Raw genomic sequence first — 17,391 nt, 5'->3', positions numbered from 1 at the left:
TAAGGATAGCATGCAAAAATTAAGAAATACATACATAACATGTGTTGTTGTTTTAAATTAATACATATACACAAAAGAACAAATTAGTTTAAAAGACGGTTGGCTTTAGACAAGTGACAAGCGGAAGCACAAAAACAACTCAATTTTTTAATTAGATATAAAAATGAGGTCCCATTCCAGTATTTTTGTTCAAGGGGTAGTTAGTACAAATCATTCTATAATGTGGCAAGAGTCAGGTACATTAGTAAAGACATTAGCTATGCAAAAAAAATTCCCAATAAAGATAAGTGTTCTCACCTGCATCCATTCAAACAAGACAATAGATATATTAGCTTTGAATGCGTTTTATAGGTGTCAATGGACTTTATCAGTTGTTATCCATATCCATTTTATAGTTTTTTTAACATAAAACCTATTGTCCCAAGTATTTTTAGCTTTATATGTTTTTTGTTTCTTTTTAGATTCCTTTTTTTTTGCTTGGAATCACAAAGGTTATCACTCCTTTGTAATCCAAGTGAGTTTTGTTGTAGGTCATAAATAAGGTTTACATACCCCAATTTTAAGAGCCTTTCAAAAGTTATTTAAATAATTTGAAATTATAATCAAAAGGCCACTACCCCTTCTTATCCAAGTGTCATAAGCCACCCGCCTTTTTTTTGAAAAAAAATTAACTAATCAAACCATTGGTGCAAACCAATACCCGCTTCCTAGTCTTAATGCCAAAAGAAAATGCATCATTAAGAGACATTGTCTAAGCCATTATCACATCTTAAATGCTTCAATTTTAATTATAACTTGAAAAACCCAAGCCGGAGATGGAGCCACATAATGTTCAATTAATCTCAGGCACTCTTAGCCAAATATTCGAGGATACCCAAATAGACGAGATTACATCCCCTCTTTTTTACATTAAAAAAATCCTACGACAGACCACTTCAATGTCAAGTCAAAAACTTGACATTCGTGAGATATTTCAGAAACTATATATGAATACCTTTAGTATGCATTTAGGGCAGGCGACCACACCAAATTCCAAGTTCCTAGTTTGTGAACAGAATCGCACGTATACAAAGCCAAAAAGAACCTTTCTAATAGAGTATGTGCGTATTATGGCCGACCATACCATGCAGACACACATACAAATATCCAAATATCGTTTTTGCTACTAGCCATAATAGGTTGAACCTAGCTAGGTTATAAACAAACCTGTAGATTTTTTTATGAGCACGGTAAAAAAATCCACTAAGCAATGAATACACAGATTATGCAGCTAGGTGTAGCATCACCATTATGCGATGTATCAAGCCAGTCATGCGGTGATTTTCAGTATGCAGATCTTACAAGTTGTGACCCCCTGGACGGGTAGTACAGAGTAATGCCTATTCAACTTAATTAATCACTACATTATTGAGAATGTGGGAGCGGTGCCATCACCCCATTTTTTTACCCCAAAGAAAAACCATCGTCAAAATACAATTTACGTTAGATAGCATGCCAAGAAAACACCAGAAGGCAATGAGCATCAACTTATTACACAATAATGTTAGTATGCCGATAGCAAGAAAAAACTCAAGTATATGCAGGGTGCAGTAAAAAAAGCAGTAAAAGATGCGAACCAAAACCAGATAATCACCAAGCTGAGATGGTTGCTCCACCAATTCCAGAATCCATAGCAAGTAGCAATGCACACTCTCCTCTCTTTCACATACACACACCAACGCAAACTAGGCTAAGTGAGGGTCCAAAGCACCCCTCACCTCTTTTTATAGCAGAGTCATATGGTTGAAGCCCCGTGAGTATACAAGGTGGCGAATCCCCAAGATCCGATCACTCGGTAGGCCCCATGCGTCGCCATGGGTTACTCAATAGCAGATGAGAGAGAGGGGAAGGGTAGTCAAATGCTCAGCAAAGCAGGGAGTCTGTATGCATTAGGAAAGGTACATGTGACAGGGGAAGAGAGAGGGAAGGAGAGGAGATAGAAAGGTTATGAATGCATCTCAAAAATAGGCTGAGGTTAAGACAGTAATAAGTGCCACGTCCAAAGGGTTGAGGATTATTACACTCCCATTAAGAGTGTGATCCCACAAGGGTCTAGTTATGTAAGAAGTTGCCAAGTATGGAACCCCCTGAAAGAGAGAGGAACATTAGTTCCCACGGGAAAAACCCCTTCTTTTTTTTTCATATTAACTGGTCACAAGGTTTTTAGGATAAAAATTTGATCAAGGTCCAAGGTCTCCCTAGTTATTAAAAACATGCTTTAACTATCAATATCTATAACAAGAACTTAGTGAAGGAAAAACCCCAAGCTGTCAGTGTATTTGAGCGAGAGAGTGTGAGGCCCTAGTTTCAATCAATTATGGCTACGTAGCAGTATCTGTGTGTGTGTGTGTGTGTGTGTGTGTGTGTGTGTGTGTGTGTGTGTGTGTGTGTGTGTGTGTGTGTGTGTGTGTGTGTGTGTGTGTGTGTGTGTGTGTGTGTGTGTGTGTGTGTGAGAGAGAGAGAGAGAGAGAGAGAGTGAGACCCACCATGTCCTAGGCGCCATACACAATGGGTAGGCAGTAGGCCCATTGTGTATGGACCTATTGCCTAATTAAAGAAATGAGATTGTTGGAGTCAAGTCTCAAGCCAGAACATTTGTTTAATGAAATAGCCATAGTGATAGTATTAATTAGATCGTTTCTCTTGAATCCATTGAGGCAAAATTTGTAAATGAGATGGTTGATGTCTTCACAAGCCGAGAAGCAGTTAGAAGAAGAATATAAGATCATGTAAATTAGACTAATACATGTTTTAGTGGCTCTTTAAGAGGTCAATTAGTCTTCTTTTTGAAAAAAATCTATAGAAGAGATTTTAAGATTGTCCCTTTTCCAGATGAAACAGAAGTCAAAGTTACCATTATTGGGGCTGTGTAGCAAAATTGAGAAGTTAAGGTATTGTATAGAGTCGGAAAAAAAACTTGAAGACGTAGTAAAACCATTACCATTAGTTTGGCTCGATCTTAAGGCAGTCTAGGTATATCAAGCTGATCTCGTCAAAGAAGGTTTTGTTGTTGAGGCTAAGGACATCATCCATGTATCTATAGACATGATTAAACAGAGAAATTTTATGATTGGTATCTTTATTCTTCATGGTCTCAAGGAACCATTTATGTTCAAAAAAGGCTATGTATAAGTTGCACATAAGGGGTGAGCAAGAAAATCCCATTGATATCCTAAGGCTTTGGTTATAGCAATGGCTACCAAAGTGTACATAACAATTATCAAAAAGCCATAAAATGATGTTATTAATCAAAGTGGGAGGCATGAGATAGGTTAGATTTCTTAATCCATCTAGGTTTATTGGTGAGAGAAATGTGGGAAAGTCCTCTTAGCCGAGCGTGGCTAAATGCAATCTTTGTTATTTTTCTCAAAACATCTTTCGGTCTTGTATTTCCATTAAGAGGAATGTTTTTGTAACATTGTGTAATGTCAGCAGAGAAAAGATGAAAGATTGTACTACGGAGGTTAAGAATAACCTCTGTGAAGTTTTTGATCAGCCAAAAGAAATTGTAATGGATTTTGAGAAAGTCCAAACATAGCTTTTGTTTTGATGCACAGACAAATTCAAATTTGATCAATACAAGGTCAAGGCATAAAGTAATATCCTGTTTAGTAATATTAGTAAAGATACCATTGGAGGCATCAAATACCCATCAAAACCTGTGTTTGTGATGTTTGTATATCAGAAATAATACAGGTAATTTGGCTGACTCAAGGGAATACCCAAGATTACTGCAATGTTTTGTTATAGCATTGGTAACTTCAATAGGAGATAAGTTAAGTAAACTCCCCCCCCCCCCCCCCCCCCTAGATAGTCGTAAGTGAGCACCTTTCCATGCATGATTTTTGAAAATAAAAGTAGGGCAATTAGGGGCTTTATCAAGGCCAACAATAAATCAACTTTGTGTGAGTTTTGGAATTGCCAGGCTTAGGTTGGGTGTGACCCAAGTGCTATCAGTAGATAACCATTTATGTGGCAAAAGGGTTACTTTTTGTTTTTTTTTTAAACATTGTTGCACTAATTTGGTTAAGTCCAATAGGATTGTCTTGTCCAGTTGGAGAGTATTGACTAGTTTAGTCAAACAGCTTGGACAGTAGGATCACAATCAACTTAAGATCACAAGTACAAACATGCCTGCCTCGATCACCAAAGTCTTTACAAAAAGCATCAAACCTTTCACAAGAACAATCAGGGACAGTATTGTGGCCCAAAAAGTCATTGATGTAGGCTAGACTTTTGACAGACTGATGATATGTCCAGCCAATTAAGACCTTATCTAACATTACATAGTTACCAAAAAATAAGTCGAAACACTCACAAAAGATACGACTTAGGTGAAAACCAATCCAAGAGATCATTCTGGTACAAAGAGTGTATATAGATAATCTTTGTCATAGAAGTCTTTTTAGATAGATGCGTCCTTCCACAAAAGCCAAAAATCATTGACATGGTACAAAGGTGACATGTCAAGGAGGTGTCGGATGGGTGGTTTATGCCTCTCCCTCTAGTAAAGCTACAAGATTTTCCTTTATTGAAGCTAGAAGAAGTGACAGGTGTTAGAAAGGAAGTGAAACAGCTATTGCTAGTGGTTACAGAGTTAGGTCTTTTAAGAAAGGGAAAATCCTCATCTTCAATGCAAGGCTTGAGCAGTCTAGTAATAATTTTGACTCCCTTGTTGTTGGCATAAGTAGTAAGGTAAGTGACGGGTTCTTCTTATTTGAGTTCCTTAAGAACGTCGAGAATTAGACCACAAAAGGTATTAAAAGTAATTTGGGCACCGACCAATGGTTTGTCTTGTCCACCCAATCAAAAGAAAATGAGGGATAGATGAAAATCAACAGGTTTCTCAAGGAAAAGTTGTTTTAAGTGATTGAGAATAAACCAAACGGCATGGTCAAACCACATGATACTGGATCAACACGAGGCTTTAGTGTCCAAAAACTTGTAGGCACATAATATAGTCATGAGCATGAATCCAAAACTATAGTTAAGGAGGGACCCCCTAACACCAGCCAACCTATCCAAGAATTATAGACAGTGGGTCCGACCTAGCCCTAGTTTGACAATCTCTAAAGCCAACGTCTCTGTTCACCCAAAAAATTGGAAGAACCTTGTATGTAGGACGTGCGTGTTGTTGTTTTAAATTTATACATATACACAAAAGAATAAAATAGTTTAAAAGACAACTCACTTTAGACAAGTGACAAGGGTAAGCACAAAAACAACTCAGTCTTTGAATTATTTTTCTACATAGATATAAGAATGAGGTCCCATTCGAGTGTTTTTTTTCAAGGGGTAGTTAGTACAAATCATTCTATAATGTGACAAGAGTCAAGCACATAGTAATGGACAACGGCTATGCCAAAAAAGATCCAAGAAAAGAAAGAATCCTCACCTGCATCCATTCAAACAAGACAACAGATATGTTAGCCTTGAATGTGTTTTACAGGTGTCAAAGCACTTTATTAGTTAATATCCATGTCCATCTTACAAATTTTCTAACATAAAAACCTATTGTCCCAAGTATTTTTAGCTTTATATATTTTTTGTTTCTTTTTACACTCCTTTTTTTTCTTTGCAATCAGAAAGGTCATCAATCCTTTGTAATACACATTAGTTTATTGTAGGTTATAAATATGGTTTATATACCCAATCTTTAGAGCCTTTAAATATTTATTTAAATAATTTAAAATTTTGATCAGAAGGCCACTACCTCTTCTGATCCAAGTGTCATAAGCCACCCCCCTTTTTTAAGAAAAATGTAAGTACTCAAACCATTGGTGCCATGCCTATTGTTTTTTTTGTGGTTCGTCCGTATAGAGATAATACAACTTCCTGGCCCACTGACTACTTACCAAGCCGTTCTGAGATTTATTCAAAGTAAATGGAAACCCTGTCCAATGTACTAAAAAGCCAACACCTGCTTCCTAGTCTTAATGCCAAAAGAAAATACATCTTTAAGAGACATTGTGTAAGCCACTAGCACATATCAAATGCTTCAATTATCAGTACAACTTGAAAAACCCAAGCTGGAGATGGAGCCACATATTGCTCAATCAATCATGTGCCCTCTTAGCCAAATAACTGAGGATACACAAATAGACGAGATGCCATCCCCTCTTTTTTACATTACAAAATCCTACAACAGACCAATTCAAGTCAAAAACTCGACATCCATGAGATTTTTTGAAAACCATGTACGAATACCTTTAGTATGCATTTAGGGCAGGCGACCACACCAAATGCTAAGTTCCTAGTTTGTGAAGAGAACAGCAGGTATACAAAGCCAAAAAGAACCTTTCAAATAGAGTATGTGCGTATTATGGTCGACCATTAGAGCAAAGACACATACAAATATCGTTTTTGCTACTAGCCATAACAGGTTGAACCTAGGTTATAAAAAAACCTGTAGATTTTGTGCTGAGCACGGTAAAAAAATCCACTAAGCAATGAATACACAGATTACCTAGCCAAGTGTAGTGTCACCATTATGCCATGTATCAAGCCGATCATGCGGCGGTTTTTAGTATGTAGAGCTTACAAGTTGTGACCCCCCGAGCGAGTAGTACAAATTAAGGCCTATTCAGCTTAATTAATCACTATGTTATTAAGAATGTGGGCGTGGTGGCATCCCCCCCCCCCCCCCCCCCCCCCAATTTTTTAACCCAAAAAAAACCATTGTCAAATACACAATTTACATCAGATAGTATGCCAAGAAAACACCAGAAGGCAGTGATCATCATCTTACACAATAATGTCAATATGGCGACAGCAAGAAAAACCAGTAAAAAGAGAGGGGAAGGTAGGTTCCCTGCTCAACAGAGCAAGGGATTTGTATTCATTAGGCAAGGTACATGTGACAGGGGAAGAGAGAGGGAGGGAGAGGAGATAGAAAGGTTATGAATGCATCTTGAAAAAATAGGCTGAGGTTAAGACAACAATAAGTTCCACGTCCAAATGGTTGAGGATTATGACGCTCCTACTAAGGGTGTGATCCCACAAGGGTCAAGTTATGTAAGAAGCTGCCAAGTATGGAACTCCTCGGAAGAGAGAGGAACATTAGTTCCCATGAGTTTTTTCCATATTAAGTGGTCACAAGGCTTTCAGGATAAAAACTTGCTCAAGGTCCAAGTTTTCCCTAGTTATTAAAAAACATGCTTTAATTATCAATAGCTATAACACGAACTTGGTGAAGGAAAAACCCCAAGCTGTCTCACTGTATTTGAGGGAGAGAGTGTGAGGGCCTAGGTTCAACCAATTATGACTAAATAGAAGTACACGTGTGTGTGTGTGTGTGTGTGTGTGTGTGTGTGTGTGTGTGTGTGTGTGTGTGTGTGTGTGTGTGTGTGTGTGTGTGTGTGTGTGTGTGTGTGTGTGTGTGTGTGTGTGAGAGAGAGAGAGAGAGAGAGAGAGAGAAAGAGAGAGAGAGACAGACATACACACAGAGAGAGAGAGAGAGAGATAATGCTTCCATTGAACTAGGTTAAATCGGTAGTCACAAAGGTCAACATGCTAGCTAGGGCAAGCGACATATGTATTGTATAGGAGGATCTATGCCTTGCAAGGTGTGTTGAAAAATTGTGACATAAAAGACGTTAGGTCTTTTAAGCAAGGGAGAATCCTCATCTTCGATGCAAGTCTTGAGCAATCTAGTAATAATTTTGACACCCTTGTAGTTGGCATAAGTGGTAAGATAAGTGACAGGTTCTTCTGATTTGAGTTCCTTAAGAATATCAAGCATTAGGTTGCAGAAGGTATTAAAAGCAATTTGGGTAATGACCAATGGTTTGGCTTGTCCACACAACCAAGAGAAAATGAGGGATAGATAAAAGTCAATAGGTTTCTCAAGGAAGATTTGTTCTAAGTGATTGAGAATAAACCAAATGGCATGGTCAAACCACATGATATTGGACTCACACGAGACTTTAGGGTCCAAAAACTTGCAGGAACATACTATAGCCGTGAGCAAGAATCCAGAACTATAGTTAAGGAGGGACCACCTAACACTAGCCAACCTAGCCAAGAATTATCGACAGTGGGTCCAACCTAGCCCTAGCTTGACAATCTCTAAAGCCAATGTCTCTATTCACCAAAAAACTGGAAGAACCTTGTGTGTAGGATGTGTGTGTTGCTGTTTTAAATTTATACGTATACACAAAAGAACAAAACAATTCAAAAGACAGCTCACCTTAGACAAGTGACAAGGGAAAGCACAAAAACAACTCAGTCTTTGAATAATTTTTCTACATAGATATAAGAATGAGTGTTTTTGTTCAAGGGGTAGTTAGTACGACTCATTCTATAACGGACAACAGCTATGCCAAAAAATTCCAAGAAAAGAAAGAGTCATCACCTGCATCTATTCAAACAAGACAACATATATGTTAACCTTGAATGTGTTTTACAGGTGTCAAAGCACTTTATCAGTTGTTATTCATGTCCATCTTACAACTTTTTTACCATAAAACCTACTATCCCAAGTATTTTTAGCTTTATATGTTTTTTGTTCCTTTTTACATTCCTTTTTTTTTCTTGCAATCACAAAGGTCATCACTCTTTTGTAATACAAGTGATTTTGTTGTAGGTCATAAATAAGGTTTATATACCCCAATTTTAAGATCCTTTAAATAGTTATTTAAATAATTTAAAATTCTGATCAGAAGGCCACTATCCCTTCTGATCCAAGTGTCCTAAGTCACCCCCCTTTCTATAAAAATGGTAAGTACTCAAACCATTGGTGCCATGCAGCTTACTGTTGTTTTTTGTGGTCCGTCCGTATAGAGATAATACAACTTCTTGCCCCACTGGCTACTTACAAAGTCGTTCAGAGATTTATTCAGAGTAAATGGAAACCCTATCCAATGTACTAAAAAGCCAACACCCGCTTCCTAGTCTTAATGCCAAAAGAAAATACATCATTAAGAGAAATTCTCTTAGCCACTACGACATTTTAAATGCTTCAATTTTAAGTATAACTTGAAAAGCCCAAGCCAGAGATGGAGCAACATATTGCTCAATCAATCTCACGCCCTCTTAGCCAAATAAGTGAGGATACACAAATAGACGAGATGCCATCCCCTCTTTTCTACATAAAAAAATCCTACAACATACCAATTCAAGTCAGAAACTCGACATTTGTGGGATTTTTCAAAAACCATGTGCGAGTACCTTTAGTATGCATTTAGGGCAGGCGACCACACCAAATGCCAAGTTCCTAGTTTGTGAAGAAAACCGCATGAAAAAAGAACCTTCCAAATAGAGTATGTGAGTATTATGGCCGACCATATCAAGCTGAGACACATACAAATATCGTTTTTGCTACTAGCCATAACAGGTTGAAGCTAGGTTATAAAAAACTTATAAATTTTGTGTTGAGTGCGGTAAAACAATCCACTAAGTAATGAATACACAGATTACGTAGCCAAGTGTAGCGTCACCATTATGCCATGTATCAAGCCGGTCATGCAATGGTTTTCAGTATGGAGAGCTTACAATTTGTGACCCCCCGGCCAAGTAGTACAAAGTAAGGACTATTCAACTTAATTAATCACTACGTTATTGAGAATGTGGGCATGGTGGAATCCCCCCCCCCCCCCCCCCCCCCCTCTTTCTACCCCAAAAAAACCATTGTCAGATATACAATTTACATCAGATAGCATGCCAAGAAAACACCAGAAGGCAGTGATCATCATCTTATTACACAATATTGTCAGTATGACAACAAGAAAATCTCAAGTATAGGCAGGGAGTAGTTAAAAAACACCAGTAAAAGCTGTGAACCAAAACCAGATAATGACTAACCTGAGATGGTTGCTCCACCAATTCCATAATGCACAGCAAGGAGCAACGCACACTCTCGTCTCTTTCACATACACACACCAATGCAAACAAGGCTAAGTGAGGGGCAAAGCAAACACCTCTTTTTATAGTAGAGTCAGATGGTTGAAGCCCCATGAGTATACAGGGAGGCGAATCCCCAAGATCCAATCACTCAATAAGTGCAAGTTTCCAGGCAGCAGTACACCCCCCATGCGGCCGCCATGGGCTACTCAAGAGCAGATGCGAGAGAGGGGAAGGTAGGTTCCCTGCTCAACAGAGCAAGGAATTTGTATTCGTTAGGCAAGGTACATGCGAAAGGGGAAGAGAAAGGGAGGGAGAGGAGACAGAAAGGTTATGAATGCATCTTGAAAAAATAGGTTGAGGTTAAGACAGCAATAAGTGCCACGTCCAAAGGGTTGAGGATTATTACTCTCCCATTAAGGTGTGATCCCACAAGGGTCAAGTTATGTAAGAAGCTGCCAAGTATGGAACTCCCCGCAAGAGAGGAAGAACATTAGTTCCCACGTGGAAAACCCCTTTGTTTTTTTCCATAATAAGTGGTCACAAGGTTTTTAGGATAAAAACTTGCTCAAGGTCCAAGGTGGATATCCCTAGCTATTAAAGAACATGCTTTAATTATCAATAGCTATAACAAGAACTTGGTGAAGGAAAAACTCCAATCTGTCACTGTATTTGAGAGAGAGAGAGAGAGAGAGAGAGAGAGAGAGAGAGAGAGTTTGTTTGTGTGTGTGTGTGTGTGTGTGTGTGTGTGTGTGTGTGTGTGTGTGTGTGTGTGTGAGAGAGAGAGAGAGAGAGAGAGAGAGAGAGAGAGAGAGAGAGAGAGAGAGAGAGAATGCTTCCATTGGACTAGATTAAATCGGGAGTAAAAGGCCAACATGCTAGCTAGGGCAAGGCTCAAGCGACATATGTATTGTGTAGGAGGATCTCTGCCTTGCAAGGTGTGTTGGCAAATTGTGACATAAAAGACATATGTTTGTGTTGCACCAAGTAGAGAGAATGGAGAGCCAACACAAAGAGAGTTACATGAAAAGGTTAGGATAGGGAGACTCCTAGGAGGTTGGGGTGATGAGCATACACAACGATCTCTATCGATGGGTAGGATCTACATAGAGTACGCACACACAAACGAAGATTTATGAGTGGCAACTCCTTGCACCTAATTGCACATACCTAGATTTCTCTGAATCAATGCAGCCTGCAATGCTAACGACGGTTACTTTGATTCATCTGATTATTGAAGTTAGATTGGGTCTTGCAAGTTTTGATTACTTGGATTGGGTCTGAAGTGATTCAATAGTAATTAAAGGGCTCTGTACACATGATAGAGCTACTATTTGTTGTTGTCTTTTTATATATGAGACATAATAAAATGACATTGGTTTCAAGAATTACCTAGAGATAGCAAAGTTACTAAGCACTGCTCGAGAAAAAAAAACTCACTTCCAAAAACTCGGCAAACCTACATGAGAAATATTAGAGGTAAATTGACTATATTGAAGGTTCTTACACTAAATTTGGTAGGTAGGATTAGGTTTTGTTTGAGCACTGTTAATACCAAGTAACAAAAGAGTTGTACTAATAATAATAGGCCACACCATCGAGTGTGGCCAACGAGCTATTGCATAATCCATTTTTTAGATTAAGTTTCACACAAAGTATTGCCCCATGAAGATTAATAGGAATGTTGACTCTAAAATGCAAGATGCCAAGGTAGGGCTTAGCAACCAAGCCCCTATGAAGAAACCATCCTTTTTCATGAGCTTACTCACTAAATGCTTATTATTTCAATAGGAAACTCAAGCATGACTTCTACTTGGTCATAGGATAGCGACTGTATCCTAGACACTCATAGAAAAGCCTATATATTCTTTTTCTTTTTTCTTTTTTGGGAAAACTCACAATGGTGAGTGGATTATATTAATAGATCCAAAAAAATTACATATTCTTGCCATTCTCGCGACGAGCCATGACCACTTCAATGGATCATAGATACATCGGCTGATGGGGGAGCCACCCATGACCATAGATGAACCCACACTTTTACCTTTGCACATCCGTTATTAGGGCCCCTAGGGTCCTGTTCCACTCCTTTGAGTTCCTTTGCTTTCCAATGGCGATGATCATTCCCCTGCTTTCTTGAACTAGACTATCCATCATGATAAATAGTAGGATATGTAATCAAAACAATGATGTAAATCTATGACTATTAGGAGCTAAAATATACTTCTTCATTTTTTCCAGTGCTCACACTTATGAGTAGAATATATATATTAACCATAGAAAAAAGAATTACAAGAGTAGCCATGCTCAGAATGAGCCATGGCATCACAATGTCATCAAAGTCAACAACCATAAGCTTGACAACAACACATAAACGGGGTTTTACAAGGAGCCCCCAAACCCATACACAAATCATCACAGAATAGCATACCGTCGTAAGAGCACAAAAGAACACCTGCCAGGGGGATTCCACGATGAGGATCGAAACTCACCCCAACCGCCATATTCACAAAGCAGGAGCAAACCGACCAGCCAGAGAAGAATCGATAATGCCAAAAAAGGGGGGAGCCCAAAATCTCCATCACCTGCTGCCAAGACCACTACCCCACCACAAGGGCAGGATTGGGATGCCAAAACGCGATCTGCAGCTGCCACGATCACAATGCCAGCCGATCAAACCAGTCGCACGACTATCATCACCATCACGATCCACAAGGCCACCAAGGGTCGGGGTTGCCACCAAGAGGTCCCAGTTGCCACCATCGGACTCCCTGCCCTCGACCTCAGCAGAACAGCGCATCAAACATGCCAAGTGAACCAAAAAGAGACCACCACTCCACCGCACAAAATCGAGCAGAAAACAGTAGATATAGTGCCCATCTTCCTCCCCAAGAGGAGGCGGGAAGAGCGAGCACTCCCGGGATGGAATAAATACGGGTCATCGACAAGGGAGAAGGCAAGAAGAAGAGGCGGGCCAGCCTGGCAGCCCACCCCAGAGCTGCCACTACCCACCGGCTTCGCCCAAAGCATCCTCCAACAAGAAGCACCAACGCTTCGCCCTGCCGCAACACCCCCTATGAGCCCCCCAGCTCTGGGGCCTCGCAAGCTGCAAAGCGAAAGGCAGCCCCTACTCCAGCGAACCCCAGCACAAGCATGCTTCTTCTTGGAGCTCTTCTAAACAAATAGTATACAAAAACCATCATTGGCAACAATGGCTTTTGATTGCACTTCATAGCAAAAGATATGTCTCTGGAAGAAAAACATGAGCAAAACCAATCTATGCTTTACACCATAAGCCTCAAAATACTTTAGAGGCATAAGCACTTTAAAATTGACATGTGCCAAAAGTTTTGTGAAAGGGAATCGAATGCTATATGCATTTTTTTGTTGAGGAAACAAAGCTCAAAAGAGGCCCGCTCAATTTTTGAAATCGGGTGTTTTAGATGGAATCTTATTTGATACTTTCTATGGTTTGAGGGGGAAAAGGGCGGGGCACAACACGTGGAGGAGAGAGAGAAAGGTAGACGGGCAGATTTTTTGGTGTGGATCGTTGTGTGTGTACGTCGAGCAGAACCATGGAAATCGCGCAGTTGGGAGCATGTTGCAGAAGGCGCAATGAGCAAGGTGATGACCCTCGTCTGCGGGCAAGAGCCGTGGACATTGTAGGGAGATGTGAGGTAGGGACGATGGGTCAGCCTGAGACAGAGTGGTTTTGGGCCAAGAGATCCGCTGGTAAGTTGCTTGTGGAGTCCCTCCATTATGTGGCTGCTTATGCAGAATAAGGAAGGTGCGCGTGTGCTATTGCAGACCACAACAGGCATAGCGTCCCATAGAAGGCGCAAGAGTTTGCAAACGCAGCATTGCTGGGGAACGGCAGCAATGCCTTCTCTTGGGATCCAAAGAAGCATGCCATCGCGATGGTGGGGGAAGGAGGGCACCAGAGTCCCGATGGCAGTGAGATCGCAAGCGATGCTGGGCAAACGACGGCATCAGAATCCCAATGACAGCGACCGGTGAGCAATCATGGTGTGTGCGGGACACCGCGCGCAAGAACCAGGGACAATGGAAAGACTTAGCTTTTTGATATGGAGGAAAACGGAATCCTGCCAATTAATTAATGGGTTGTTTGATTTTAGACCCAGTAGGCCGTGCCAATTTAAAAAAAAGGCTTTACACATGACTTTTGAATCTACGTAGATTCTCCCCCTCTCTCCTCTCTTTAATTTTGGTTTTGTAAGGTGACCTAGTTTTGCATGCAATACACACTCTCTCTCTCTCCCACACACACATACACACATATACACATTTGGCGGTGGCCTTACGGAAGACATTGACATGGGTGAGAGAGTATGTGCTATCGAAAATCTTGCAAAGCCATCGCCCCACGCTAATGAGCTGGTGGCTAATGTTTTAACTTTTCCTCTCGCAAGCCATCGCCATTGCCATTGCCATTGTCACTGGAGGTTTGTTGATGTTGCTCGTGGTGCCACATGGGAGGGGCCATGGTTGGAGAAAGGTGTCATGCTTGGCAGTGCTCTGGATGATGTGATAGAGAAAAGAACTGTTGGAGAAAAGTTTTGTGCTTGGTGGTGCTCTGGTCGATATGGCAGATGAAGAGCTGATCGACGCAGAGGGCAACAAGTAGTGAGGGTGAGGCACACTTGCAAGGAATATTCAAAGGCATCTTGCCACTAATAATATATTTTTATTGGTCTCCTAAGGCCTTAGTACCCAAAGGGAGAAGGTCGTTCAAATTTCTTTGCAAGACAAGTGTCCCTAATGAGCCTCAAATGTCTTGTGAATAGAAAGCTAAGCTTCATTTACTTTTTGGCACGCTTGAAAAAGACTTTAGAGAACAAAATCTTAAACAATATTTTCATAGAAGTTTGATCCCATGATATGAGGACCTCAGTGTTCGAGAAAAGTGTGCCTGAGCTTAGCCTTAAGTTGGTTGAATCAAGTTTAGCCGATTACAAAGGATGGTAAAGGGAAAAAAACTCGATAAAATATACTAGCAAATAGTTCAAACATCTTACAAATTTGAAATTTTCTCCTAGTATTTCTAGTTTGCATCTGTATAAGGAGGAAACTCGTCGTTTAGGCAAAAAGAATTTTTCAAACACTGTGTGAGGTATTGATAAAAGGTCCTTTCATTTAAGGATTTTAAAAAAATAAAATAAATTGTTCTATTATTTTCTATGCTTATTAAATCTATATTTTTTTAATACCAAAGCATTAAAATATTTTTTTGGTTTAATTTTTTATGTGTCTTTTTATTTTACTTTGGCTCAAAATGCTAATGTGCAATGTGTACCTTTTACCTTATTATTTAAGTGGATCCTTCGTAATATATAAACCATTTGTGTAGGGGATACCGGTTGGAAGAAAATCAAAAAATGGTTCATTAATGGAGATGACGAGAAGAAGATTTAGAGGTAGAGGAGTGAGAACGGGGAAGCAAGGCCATGCCTCCCAGTTAGGGATAACTCTCTCTCTCTCTCTCTCTCTCTCTCTCTCTCTCTCTCTTCGCAAAGCAGAGGTAGAGACACTTCATAAGGCATAGGGGAATAGAATCTCTCTCTCTCTCTCTCTCTCTCTCTCTCTCTCTCTCTCTCTCTCACACACACACACACACACACACAGACACACACATCCTTCCTTGACATAGGCATAGTGGAGATGACGTGGGGGGACTGCTCTGTAGGTGCAAGTCCATGAATGGTGGAGGAAGCTTAGGTGCCAGCTCACAGGGATGCATCGAGAGGTAGGAAAGGCCAGCACGGAGGCGAGAGAAGGTTTTGGCAACAAGAGCAAGAGGTGAGGGCTAGGCGACGAGAATAGAGGGACTCTTGAAAGCATCTTTCAACTAATGTATTTTATTTTAGGCGAACCACCAGGAGCCACTTTTTAAACATAGATAATATAATTTTATAATAAAACATCACAAAAATTCCATATGACTGTAGGCACTTATTTAAACATACTCTTCCTCGACCCCTCTTAACTTAACAGGCCTTCATGCCTCTTCACCTTGTTTCTAAAAGAGCATGTGCCTACAATTCTTGAAAACAAATCATTGAAGAGAGTCCAAAGGAATTCTCTTGTGATAACTTGGCGGCCCAAGGAATCTTGTAGGTGGTGGGCGACGAGACAACGACCAGGGAGAGGAAGGTGGCACATGGCGAGGCAAGCAACTGGCGAAGGTGGAACACCATGCATGGGAGCCAATGAGCCAAGGCAGATTACGTCGCTTCGGAGGAAGCGACACTACCACATGGAAAATAAGATTTTTTTGAAGGGTTGAAGTGCTCAGGTGCAAGTTGGCTAGATTAGTGTCTCATGCATGCTCATGAGTTCAAATCCTATGGGACATTTGGAGTTTTGCTCCTCCAGCAAGGCAAGGAAGTGGAGGAATCTCCGAGTAATAAAAGTTGAAAGTTGCCAATATCTTTTTATTTTTAAAAGAGCCAGAATGTGTGCACGAAGTATTACTTGATCTTGTCATGTCTAAGATCTAATTTATCGCATGAGAGAGAGAGAGTAGGTGGCTATATAGTGGAAGTGGTGTCTACTTAAGGGAATCTGAGGGAGATCCCATCTCCGGAGACACAAAGCGAAATAAAAGGTGAAGGAAAAGTGGTTGAGCGGAGATGGCGGGCAGCCACAAAGGAGAGTGCAAGAGAAGACACATGTGTGAGGCAAGTGGTAGCGAAGCGAAGGGGTGCAACCTGCAGGACAAAAGATTATTTTTTAAAGGGAAAATTGCCAAAATACCCCTCAAAATCCCAATATGCCCTTGTATCAAGTTGTAATCGATTTGCCCCAATTTTTTGCATACTCTATAAGTGTCTATTCACCAATGAGCTCACAAATAGTGGCATCTGTGTCTAAAAATGATGAACGATTTCATCGTAAGAGCCCATGATACGATTCAAAAATCCTACTTCTGTTATCTTCTATAAAAGGAGAACCAATCTTCCTATAAAGAGAGGCATTTTGGGAATTTTTGGTAAAATATGAGGGGCATATTGAGAATTTTGAAAATTAAGGAGTATTTTTGGAATTTTCACCAATTTTAAGGGTATTTTGGTAATTTTCTCTTTTTTTTCAAATGTGCACGATATTTTGATAAGCTACGCATGTCTTCTAGGCGAGTTGGTGGGCATCGGAGATGTAGAGCGCTACAAGCGACGTCAAAAGTTCAACCTTAGTATTGCATGCATTGGCTACAGAGAAAGAGAGAAGTATAGAGGAATCTATAAAGATTCCCAATAATTTCCTTCGGTACCCGAACTCTCTTAAACACTTCGGGTGGACATTTTCAAAAGCATAGTATAAATTCACTTAGTAAAGTAACTGGGTAGCTAGACATTTTGAATTTGACAATACGTTAAAACTTAACCTTTTCTATAACACTTTGCACTTTGGTACACCTCACATTGATGATCAATTCACCACTCAAACTTTGCACTCCTTGAAACACATCCCATGTGCAATTTTATGTGGACATAA

At 40.1% G+C, this 17,391-nt stretch overlaps 1 protein-coding gene across 1 annotated transcript in view; it reads right to left on the bottom strand.

Moving 5' to 3' along the window:
* Positions 1-5,380: 5,380 nt before the first annotated feature.
* Positions 5,381-17,391, bottom strand: part of LOC147445977 (uncharacterized) — a 51,001-nt gene continuing 38,990 nt past the window's right edge. Inside the window, exon 7 of the mRNA XM_086525306.1 lies at positions 5,381-5,434. Coding sequence (XP_086381432.1) covers positions 5,396-5,434 — 39 coding nt within the window. The 3' untranslated portion in view covers positions 5,381-5,395. The remainder of the gene's footprint in view (positions 5,435-17,391) is intronic.

The sequence above is a fragment of the Adiantum capillus-veneris genome, chromosome 12, assembly GCF_014529385.1.
Source record: "Adiantum capillus-veneris isolate H3 chromosome 12, ASM1452938v2, whole genome shotgun sequence".
Classification (NCBI taxonomy): domain Eukaryota; kingdom Viridiplantae; phylum Streptophyta; class Polypodiopsida; order Polypodiales; family Pteridaceae; genus Adiantum; species Adiantum capillus-veneris.
Note: the sequence above shows the minus strand (reverse complement) of the source record. Positions and strands in the feature narration are given on the sequence as shown.